Source organism: Cryptosporidium bovis (assembly GCF_009768925.1).
Source record: "Cryptosporidium bovis isolate 45015 chromosome Unknown contig_1, whole genome shotgun sequence".
Lineage (NCBI taxonomy): Eukaryota > Apicomplexa > Conoidasida > Eucoccidiorida > Cryptosporidiidae > Cryptosporidium > Cryptosporidium bovis.
This window is the reverse complement of record NW_027125030.1, coordinates 206,783-218,811: the sequence shown is the minus strand read 5'-3', so window position 1 is coordinate 218,811 and position 12,029 is coordinate 206,783. Positions and strand designations below refer to the sequence as shown.

The following is a 12,029-nucleotide window of genomic DNA, read 5'->3' as shown; positions in this document are numbered from 1 at the left end:
AGATATAGTTAAGAGTAAATTGTTATTGTTCGTTGCCTTAAATTTTTAAAGTTGCAGATGAGGTAATATGGGCAAGGTAAAAAGGAGAACTAAAGAAAAAGTGGCAGAAAATACCGATTCGATTAATTTTGGAAGTGATACATACGGGTTTGTGAATGATGACTCATCTGGAAAAAAGTCAATAAATGAAACTGAAAATCGTTATTCGGAAATTCTTGGTTACTATAAGAGAATAAAAAGTGCAATACTGGATGGAGAGTTGTTAGATGATGAAGAGAATTGCGAAATTTTAGTGGAAAGAATGGTTGAAGATATGAAAAAAAAAGATATAGAGACATTATTACTCACGGATCAGAGGTGTAGTAAGACATTTGAGTTGATATTGAGTATAGGTATATTAAGCATAAGAAGATTATTTGATAATGTCCCTGATTCTAAAAATGAAGATAAACAAGAAAACAGCATTCATTTAGAGAGACTGATGAATACATTAAGTAAATGCGTGTTTATACTAGAAAGCGTTTTCAGGGAAGTAGAAAATAATGTATTTAGCATGTATGGCTCTCACATAACTGAAACAGCTTTGGAAGAAGGAATACTACTTCAAAACTATATAGGAAAAATGCTGAATGATAAAAAGCTTAAGGGAGTAAGGGAGTCTCTAATATGCGAGAGAGATAGAATACGAAATATAATTGTTGATTCTATAAAAAGACTTGGAGAAGGTCCAGGTTGGATTTCAGTAATCACTGATTCATCGGCTACACATGTAGGGAGAATTATAATGAACATTTGCGTGGGAAAAATTAAAATGAGTATTGAAGCAATGGAAGAGTACATAATGGAAAGTATAGGAAGAAGAAATCAGGGAAGTAAAGTGCGTTCCAACAACAAGATTTCATTCAGCAGTGAGCGTTATTCAACAAAAGACTTGTTGAGTTTGTTGTGTACATTTGGAGAAGAAGACAAAACTGGTTTGGATGATGACTGTAATACAAGCAATACAATCTCAAATCAAATATATAAGGCTTTGTTATTAGATATGGAGGGAATAATAAGTGATGCATATGGGTTGCCTTCATTAATAACACTACTTAGAGCCTTAAATGAGGCAAGTAGGAAGGAGAATAAGTACTTGAAAATTCTAGGTAGAATAATAACAGTGATAATTACGAATGGCCAAGAGGTAGAGGAGGATATTATAGGCGAAATTATTGAAAAATCTAAATTAGATACTGATAAGATATCTAGATTACTCATAAACTGCACGAATAACTGGATAAATTGCAGCTTAAAAAGTAGACTGCTTGAAGCTTTATTAGAGATTGTTCCTTATGATATAATTACAATTTGGACTAGTTCTCACACATGTTTAATTTCATCACTAACGTCTTCTGACTCAATTAAAGGAGCTTGCGACAAAGAAAGAATGATTGATAAAATGCTTAATTCAGAATATGGTCACTTTGTGATACTAAACTTGCTTAAGTCTAATGTTCTAAGAAAGGAAGAGTTTACTTTGGTCTTAAAATCGCTTGACTTTTCAAAGTTAACGTGTAAAAAGGAATTTATAGATATACTTATTGCACTTATAGATTCATGTAGGAGATTTCAGTGTGAATACAAATACCTAACTAGGAAATTGTGGAAGTCTCTGGAGATAGAAACGAGTGAAGACTACCAATATACTTTTTCGTGCCTAATATTTCTGGTAAAAAGGAGTATTTTTGACAGTTCAAAAAAAGATGGCAGCCAAGGTAATTGCATTAATCAGACTAAAGGTTATATGAATGATACAGACAATGAGAACAAGAATGATTCTGGCAATTTTAACTCTGAATGTGAAGTGTTTCAATCTTCTGAGTACAAAATATCGTCCCAAGGGTGTATGATTATAAGTTCACTCTCAAAATTCCCGGCAGAAACAATACATCCATTAATATCTGGCATAACATATTTTATAACCAATTTTAAAAATGCAATGAAGAGCGAAATAATAGAAACAAATTATGGTACCAGAATGGTAGAAAATATTTTATCTAGCACAAGTACTATTCCAACATCTATTAAAAAAAAATGGATACAAAGTTATATTGGAGACTTTTTAAGACTTACGTTGAAGGGTGGGGTTTGTAACTATGCACTAATTGCAATGTTTTATGCCTCTGACCACTTTTACCGTAAAATAATAGTTGAAGAGCTCTTGGATGAGGAACGAGGTGGTGGAAAGGACGTAATTATGAGTGAAAACTTCAAAATATTCAAAAGTTTAAAAATAGAAACCTTTGTTAAACAAGACAAGAATTGGTACGATATAAACAATAAGATAGACAAAACTAGGGAAATGTTCAAGAGCATTATTGACGAAAAAATTGAAACTACCGATAATAATGGCGACATTAATATCAATAACAAGAGGATAAATAAGAGTGAGATTAAAAACAAAAGCTTTGATTCTGATGATAGAAGTAAAGATCATGACATTTCAGATGATATAGGCATGAATTCAATTCTTCAACACATTAGAAGTACCAATATAAATAAAAGGGTTAAAAGGTAATTCTTACTGTGTATTAATTGCATATTTTTTACTATTAGTCACACAATTATTTGTTTCAATACAAAACTTGAATTAACTTACCTACATATCAATAGTGGTATAACTATTTATTATACTAAATGAATAAAAATCAGGTTTGGTAACATTAATACCTTGATAGGCTTTTATATAATCAAAAAACTAAGTTTTGATATTAAAACAAAATTCTTGGTCACATCCTATAAAACTGTCGCAAACTAATAATAATTTGTAGTTTGTAATAGTGTTTAATTCACTATTTGAATTAAATTTAAGTGTTATTTCATTTTTTTCCTTGTTTAACGTCACAATTTTAATCCCAATAATTCTCTCATCATTTTTGTTGTACTCGTTTTGTTTACCTATTTGTTCCAGAATTTCTCTTTCTTCTCTCAATGAAGAGTGGTCGCTATCGCCATTCTTCTCCAACAATAATATCCACCACTTTTCAATTTTCTCCTTCAATGGATAATATTCAAGATCATCTAGTACTAGTTGATTATCCATATCTTCATCAGGATTAAAATCTCTACGAATGTTAATTACAATAATGATTTCAGACTCACTGTTAAACTCAAACGTTCTGGTGTTGCCATTAACCGGGTTTTCAGTCTTCCTTCTCTTAATACTACTCACTTCACGGCCTGTTTTATTAGTTTTGCAATTATTATCATCTTCCACTTGTATAAGGGTGTATTCCGTTTCAATTATTGGAAAATTGTTGCAAACTCTTGCTATCTTATTTACATCTTCATCATCAAGACCAGCCTTATTATAAAGTAGATCTATTCTGCGTTCATCTTCTAAATTAATCAAATCATACACGTCAAAAACGCCTAGCTCATTAAATATTTTAACTTGATCACTTGTTTTTACGCCTGGTAATTGTTTTAACTTATCAGCTACCGGATCTACTATTGCCTGAACAAACATTTGACAAAGCTCCATTATTTTTAAAGTTGTTTCTGTCCAGCCAAATGAACTTGATATATCCACCATTGGGTATATTAGACTCATTACTGAATTAATCAATTTGTAAATGTCAGCTTTAACAATAGGTCTTGTTAAATACCACTTATGACGTCTTAAATATGAATTTAATAATATTTTTATTTTTTTCGATACTAATGTATCATCTTTACCAATAGAATTTAAGCGTATATCTTTACTTAGTTGAATCATCATATTTATATCCCCTTTTCTAATTATACAGTTTTCTTGTATAATTGGTGTAAGAGATATTAATCTTAATAGCGAGTCATATGTATCATCAACATTCATGTTTCTACTTATAAATTCAATACTAGACACTTTAATGTTGTAAAAAGCTGAAATTAAACATAAATTTTGTGGAACTATCTCTTCACTTGTAACTACAATCTCATTGTTGTTACAATCACTCGAGTTCTCATCTTCCAGACCATCATTTTCAATTATTTGAATGAATTTTGCACTTGAAAGTGAATCTAATAAGTTCTCTAAATATTCTGATAAAAAATCTGAAATATGCTTATTGGTATTACCACTCATACCATAGTAGCTTGGATTCTAAAATTTAAATTGAAAGTTAATAAAATTTAGTAATTATTCATTAGTATGCGAACTAGATCGAGTGAGTTGAATTAAAAAAACTGAGCACTTGTTAAATATTTAGTTCACATTTATATGTGCTATATTGACATTTTATCATGTACTTAGGTAAATATAATCCAAGTTGAATTAAACTAACACCAAAACTGAAAATAATATACTCTTTATCAGACAGTACGAACATAATTATAATCTACATCATTTTAAGAATTACAATGATTAAAATTAAAAATCATGACTATTGAATTGTCATCATAAGAGTATTGTCTCCTCAGTATGAATGTTAAATATATTATATTCATTAAATACAAAATATCACTTTTTTACTCATAATAATTCATTTAAATTGTTTATATAAAAATATGTTAAAATAAGGTAAACTTTTTTATTGGAAAATGCTCAATTTACCTTAATTTCATTCTTTATCACTCTGAATCAATCAACTTACCTTCGATATCCTTCTATAATAAAGTGTCCATGTTATCCAATCAATCGTATCCTGTTTAGTTTTTATAGTCCTTAAAGCAATTTCAGTATTAATGCAATCAATAATACCATCATCAATACTAGACTCCAAAGGCAAAGTATTTTCTAGTATGTATTCATAAAATTCTTGTTTATTAGTGGAACAAAGTAGAGTAAATGAAGATCTTGAATTATAATATGATTTGTTGTTCGTGCAATGATGACACCTACTCATCATTTGGTGAATATCCAAATGAGAATACTCAACATTTCTTCTATCGCTAAAGTTTATTGTAGAAGATCCCATATTATCGTCTTGATCTATTTTTTTTGTGTCCATAACAATAACTCTATTAAATTTTAAATTGATAAAATCTTTCATATCTTCACAAGCAATCAATATACATATATTACCAGAATTATACTGCGTAATTACATATTCCTTCTCTAGTTCAGGTTGACTCCTGTATAAATATCCTATACCATTGGTCACATATCTTTCTAATATAGAGATGTTATTTTTATTTAATAGTATATCATTGTTACATAAATTACTATGAATAGAAATATTTTCTGATATAAACAATGACAACTCATTTGAAATAGATAAACAAAATTCGTATTCCAAAACATATATTAACAATGTGTCTTTTTTCCCTTCATTTACTTTCAATCTCAATATTTGCTCCTTAATATACTTTAACATCATTTGTAAACGTGTTGAACGATAATATGAATCGAATCCTATAACCCTCTTCTCAATACTATCATTAAATATATTTTGATCAAATGAAAATGTATTTTCTTTTGGTATACCTAGCCATTCAGAAACCTCATATGCATTAGAAATACACTTTGAATATCCAAATGTACGTATATTTAAATTTAGTGGGGTTATCATATATCTCAGTCTTGATATAGCTGATTCCACAACATATCCACTAAAATTATCATTGCCATTGTTGTTGTTGTTGAATATGTATTCCAATTCATTTATAACTAATAATTTAAGTGACTTTAATATTTCGCGTATTTTCGAGAGCTTTTTGCTCACTTTATCCCAATAGTATACATTTGAAACTATTATTGACTTTTTACTTATAATCATATCATTAAAATCACTATTATTATTCAAAATCCCAACAGCAGAATCGCCAAATATATTGATTAATTTTGATCCTATATAATTAACTTTCTCTGAATTACATTCAAGTATTAAAACTTGAAAATTGTCATCCAGTAAATCTGGTCTAATCTTCAACTCTCTCAATATTCCCATACATAAACAAATAAACTGTCCGTTACCAGGTGGTGACGATAAATAAAAACTTTTGTCAGAGTTATATATTAAATTGAATAGTTGAGTTTGTATGGGATTTAGTTTTATATCCTCATCTATATTTTTTACATTGAACATTCTTTCTAAATATTTATCTATTAATTTGTTATCTGAAAAACCTTTTGTTATATTTATTGGATTCAAATCAAGCAATTCCGTGTATTCTTTGTGTTTATTTGGTAAAATTAATCTTTCTAGGGAAATAGGTATACATGTTTCTGAGTGAAGCCATCTATCTGCAATTGCTTTCACAAGTATAAATGGTGGTATTACATCATCATTATTGCCGTCATAATAACTATCTATATTATTCTTATCTAAAAATATTTGATAACTTAAGTGATATTCATCCTCCATTTTTATTTCTGTATTATTTTCTTCATCGTTTCTCCCTCGAAATGATGGCCTTATGACAATCATATCTGAATAGTACAAATAGTCTCCATTACAATCTTCAATAAATATCCAAAATGTTTCACCTGTATTCATCTTCTCCGTATTTATATCTCCAGATAAAGATTGACCGTGTATTTTAGTATCCCATATAAAATCAGGTTTCACAACCAAATTAACTTGCAATACTCTCGAATCCAGTGGGAACACCGTTCCCTTTATATTAACTCTTGGTAATTTTCTTATTAAGTTGTACAGAACCGGTCCTACAGCGTATTCATTAAATTATTAAATTGTAAAAAACATCATTAAGTAAATCACCACATAATGATATATATAATTCCTCATTCCGTGACAAAAGAATACAAGTCACATACATAAATTGGTGAGTCAGATATTAAAACCTTGACATCAAAAATATCTTAGATCTGTGTACATATATCACTAAAAGAAGACTTCATCTCGAACATGCATTTAAAAACATATGTATATGTTAAAAAATAACAAATACAAATGCAAATAATAACATGCCAGAAATGCAAAGCCTAAAAAATAAAGATATATGACCTCAGATTAAGTTTGTGCAAATTCAGACATATGCTTGTCAATTTTGTTTTGTTTATCATCACATTCACCATCTTTCAATATGCAACTTATTATCACGTCAGATAAAATCATGTATTAATAGTAATAATTAAATTGACTTACTATTATTATATACTCAATATTACATAATTTTATGCAAATAAGGAATAGTACAAACCATTACATGGGCAATGTTTAATTATTAAATTAAATAAAACTTACCTAATTTACCTGACTTCAATATCTCACCCAACTGATTAGAAGTAAAATCATAATACTTGTTCCAATTTATATCCTTTTTTTCTAATCTTTTCACAACCTCTTCTGATATTCCCTTAAATTGTCTCAATGGGGACATTGCTTCCCATGTTCTCCTCTCTACCATCTATATAGTTAATTGAAGTTAATAAAATGTAACTCAAATGTAGGCTCAAATTTTGGCAATATTTATAATAAAATAATAATTTCAATAAATAAATGCTAAGATTCAAAATATACAACATTTTTCATTATTTAACACAATCATTAAGGAAAAATTCAGATTTAAAAACGTTTATTATTTTCATTTGATAAATTATTCATTTTCAATATAAAAGAAAATGAATAACTAATTATTCAATGGTAGTGACAAGAATTTACGTTTTATCATCATTATATCCTTTAATGATCATTTACATAAAACTTCAATGTTGACATTTATTTATTATATTATTTTACTATATATGAATTTATTGGTAAAGTAATTAACTTACCGTCGCTATTTTTAATGTTCTCTTTGCTAATGTTGACCATCTTTTATATAGTGATAAATGAAAAACAGCTCTAAATATCCTTGGAGCAGATTGAACAATATAGTGTAAATCAGAAAGTAATGTTAATTTGGCATTAACCCATCTAGAACCAGTTAAATATAATTGAAGAAGTACATTTATTTTTGTATATACATCCAGGTCTATCATCATATTACTATTAATATTCTCCATTCCATTCATATTATTAACAGCTGTTCTTATTCCTTGTATAGGTATTGGAACTTTATTTACAAGTTTTTCGAGTTCAATTTTCTCCTCGTTTCTTACAACCAAATATTTAAATTCCTTACATGTTGAAAATAACCTAAATAATTGTATTTCTGACAAATTTGGCAATAATTGTTTGTTTAAGTCGCATACAGTTTCTGGCGTTAAATAAAAGTGAGAAGATATTTTTCCCAAGAATAATGATTCAATAACGCCATCCCTACCATCGTACTGTATCATTTCACACTTCTCGAGCCTATCTATTGAAGTTTCAATTAACTTTAACAAATAATTCTCTATTGATTTTTTGATTAAAATATCTCTACTTTCCTGATTCATATCATGATCCTGCAATTCTTTTTCTAGATCTAAATTGCCACCTCTATCTATATCAAGCCCATATAGCTTCGGATTTCTTCTCACTCTTATGTAAAGAAATGTATCTTTTATCCAGTTAATAATATCACTCTTATTCTTAATATTACCCAATGATATTTCAGCATTAATAAAATCTGGCAGTTTAGGTATTAACTGCGATTCAATATTGAGTTGTTGATTTAATAGAGACAAATAATATGTAAGATGGTCAAAGTCTGTTATTACAATACCATGACCATTATTATCATATTGAGGCCTCCCTCCTCTTCCGATCATTTGTAACATATCTAGTGGAGAAAGCTCAGTCCACTCACCTCTTTCTGGTTGATATATTTGAGTCCCTTTTATAATTACCGTATGAGCTGGTAAATTAACACCCCATGCTAGTGTAGCAGTTGTAACTAAAACCTTAATATGACCGTCTGAAAACAAATCTTCAATTATTTTCCTATCAGATCTAACTAAACCTGCATGATGTATTCCGATACCAGATGGAAGAATCTCTTTTAAGTTGTTGGATTTTATCTTAGAAATCTCATCAAATATAATTTCCCTAGATACATTACTGCTACCTTGAAAAAATAACTCAGATCTACCTTTTTCTATAGATTTATCTCTTATAAATCTAGCTGTTTGTAATGTATCTTTCCTGGAATGAACGAAAACCAGGATTTGATGTTTAGTTATGTCATTTAATACCCTTTCTAATACTAACTCATTCATAAGTTGAAGTTTTTTGAAACCTTTTTTTGCTTTGATCCCAATAAATGTTTGTAATAAGGGAACTGGTCTATATTCTGGACCAAAATGGAACAATCCTTTTACAGGGTCAACACTCAAAAATTCTGCTATATCTAAATAGTTTGGAAGAGTAGCAGACAGACCAACCATCCTAACATAGCTTTTTTTAAATCTTGCCACTATTCCCTCCAAAACTGCACCTCTAGAATCATGTAACATGTGCACCTCATCAAAAATAATTAATTTAACCCTATCAGAAAGGCCATCTGTAGTTTTTCTCGTAATTACATCAAATTTTTCCGGTGTTGTTACAAACACTTGGGTCAAATCCATAAGTGAACGACTCACTCTTGTATCACCAGTCATCTCATTCACGGTTATTCCCAAAGGCTTAAGTCTCATTCTAAGTGATTCAACTTGCTCCGCAACAAGTGCCTTTATGGGTGATACATAAACTATTTTGAATTTAGATATGTCTAAAATTGGTTTTTCACCTCCTTGTTTAGTAATATATTGTGATATAACATTTAATATACATAACATTGCAATATTAGTCTTACCCGAACCTGTTGGAGCACAAATAAGCATATTCTCATTGTACTCTTTGAATGCAGTATCATAAACTTTACTCTGAATTTCATTCAAATGAGTTATTGAAACACAACTAAAACATTCTCTACACCACTCTGGCAGGTCACTTATAGAAACTTTATTTATTCTCTCGCGTTTTGCCGTTATTGGATATATAACTATTGAGTCATAGTCTACATCTTCTACTCTTTCAGTTCCTTCTGGAAGCACTACCTTTGTATTCAAGTTAGTATTAATACTTTGTTCTTGATATATACGTTCCAAGTCTAACAATTTACCTCTTGTTCTCTTTGAATAGAGATAACCACTTCCTTCCATAATAGTTGAAGTATCTTTAGCTGTATTATTATTTGTTTCATCTACGCTATTTTCTATCAACTTTTCTATAGAATTCAAAAAACTTGAACTCTTGCCTTTCAAAATAGAAGGCTTACTCAGTAGATCAAGTACAATTGATCCTTGAGGATGGCTTTTCATTTTTTCAATTATTTTCCCTTTTTCGTTGTCAGAAGATGCTTGGCCAAGTATAGTACAGAAATAAATATTCCACCTATTCTTTAATAGTTTTTTTATCCAAGAAAAATTCTCATAGTTAAACAACAAAACTAAGGAGTTTTCACATTCTTGGTCGTCAACTATTTCTAATATTGATATTATTTTTTGCTCAAGTTCCAATGACTTTTCTGCATCATTATAGAGGGAATATAACTCTCTTTGTAACCAATATGCATCTAATTTATTTATTTCAATGATATCAGGATCTTCAATCAAGTTATTTTTATCACTTTTACTGTGTATCGAATGTATGAAATCTTCAGATTCATTATTTTCATCGTAATTGTTATCATTATCACCATCATTTTCCTCATAAAGGTAATTCTCGTTCTCACTTTCAGTATCAATAACATCTAGGCCATCATCTAATTCGTTTTTGTAATCGTCATTACTACTATCCTCTGATTCACTTTCATCAAATACAACTGCAACCTCCGAGGAATTCCTAACATCGCTCTCTTCTAATTCATCATCAATGTTATAAATAAAATCTGTTATTTTCCTACTTTTATCAATTATTTCAGTGTAATCATCATTTTTAATGTCGGATAATATGTTATTACATCTTTCTCTTTTCTCTTCTTCATTTATCTCGCCATTTTTTAATATTGATAATAGTTCAAATACTATATCATCCATTATATTTCCCGGCTGAGATCCTAAAATATCAGTCAATATTCCCAACAGCTCATCATATGCAAGTTTTGTTTCGATTGTAGTTGGTCTGTACCTATTTTTACTTCCAATATCCATTTCCAAAATGTTATAAGTTTCATTTTCATTCACTATTTTATTCGAAGTCTTCCTATTAATTACTTTTTTTTCTGGTTTCTTCACCTTAACCCCTTTGTTAGCCAAATCTCCCATCCTATATTTAATCCTTCCAACCAAACTTTCTGCCTCTCCAGTAGGAGCATTTTCTCTGTTCCTTTGACCTGTTTGAATCACTAAATTGCTGTTATTCTTATACCCGAATCTTTTAGATAACTCATTTTCATCAACCATCTTCCAGTAATTATACTACTTCCCAACTTATTACTTTTGAAACTTTCATCTATACTTTAAAAGATAAAAATGACCACTTTTCTTAATTAACAGCTATATTTTCTCGTTTGTCTATTTCAAATATTTTTTCTTTTATATTTGATGTCTTTCTTTGCTCTAAATACCACAGCTTAACTTTTTTTTAGGTTCTATAAATATTTAATTACCCAGTTTCCCAATTTATTAATTATCAACTTAAAGCATTAATTCTAAATATTGCTTTAAAAAAAAGTCATCTTAATTATTTTTTCTCTTTTACGTAATTTATTGTCAATAAGTACCGGGTTGAGGGTATGATCATTTTTACTTTGCCGGTATACAAATTATTTTTTTTGCATTTTCATGTGGATGCATGAAAATTTGATCAAAATTGAATTATAAATAAGTTTCACAAGATTATGCGGAAAATAATGAAAATTTTTAGTTTACCATTTATTTTTATACTACAAAACCACAGTTTGGACGTGTTTTAAGAATGAGCTGATCTTAAGAATATAAGAAACCAAAAGTATTTAAGTTATAGTAAAAATTGAAATATGTCTTGAAATCGAGAAAATGCTAACAAATACGTCAAATATATTTGAATAGATGAATTCTCATATTAAAATTATTATTAAACTTTACTGAAAAAGTGGAAAGCAATAATTAACGTTTATTCAATAAATGCAAATTTAAAAAATTCGGGCGGCAGATGTCTTTGGTATATTAAATTAAGACTTGGAGTAGTGAAAAGAAATTAGTTAGAGCAGCA

General features: G+C 29.0%; 3 protein-coding genes across 3 annotated transcripts; 1 reads left to right on the top strand and 2 right to left on the bottom strand.

Moving 5' to 3' along the window:
* Positions 1-67: 67 nt before the first annotated feature.
* FG379_000204 (uncharacterized protein) lies at positions 68-2,560 on the top strand (the record flags this gene model as incomplete). Its single annotated transcript, XM_067326543.1, has 1 exon — positions 68-2,560. The coding sequence occupies one exon, from the start codon at positions 68-70 to the stop codon at positions 2,558-2,560; it is 2,493 nt and encodes an 830-aa protein (XP_067183158.1).
* Positions 2,561-2,740: 180 nt separating this feature from the next.
* FG379_000203 (uncharacterized protein) lies at positions 2,741-6,461 on the bottom strand (the record flags this gene model as incomplete). Its single annotated transcript, XM_067326542.1, has 2 exons — positions 2,741-4,126; positions 4,617-6,461. The coding sequence occupies 2 exons, from the start codon at positions 6,459-6,461 to the stop codon at positions 2,741-2,743; spliced, it is 3,231 nt and encodes a 1,076-aa protein (XP_067183157.1).
* A 1,232-nt stretch (positions 6,462-7,693) lies between these two features.
* FG379_000202 (U5snrp Brr2 SFII RNA helicase sec63 and the second part of the RNA) lies at positions 7,694-11,239 on the bottom strand (the record flags this gene model as incomplete). Its single annotated transcript, XM_067326541.1, has 1 exon — positions 7,694-11,239. The coding sequence occupies one exon, from the start codon at positions 11,237-11,239 to the stop codon at positions 7,694-7,696; it is 3,546 nt and encodes a 1,181-aa protein (XP_067183156.1).
* Positions 11,240-12,029: the final 790 nt, after the last annotated feature.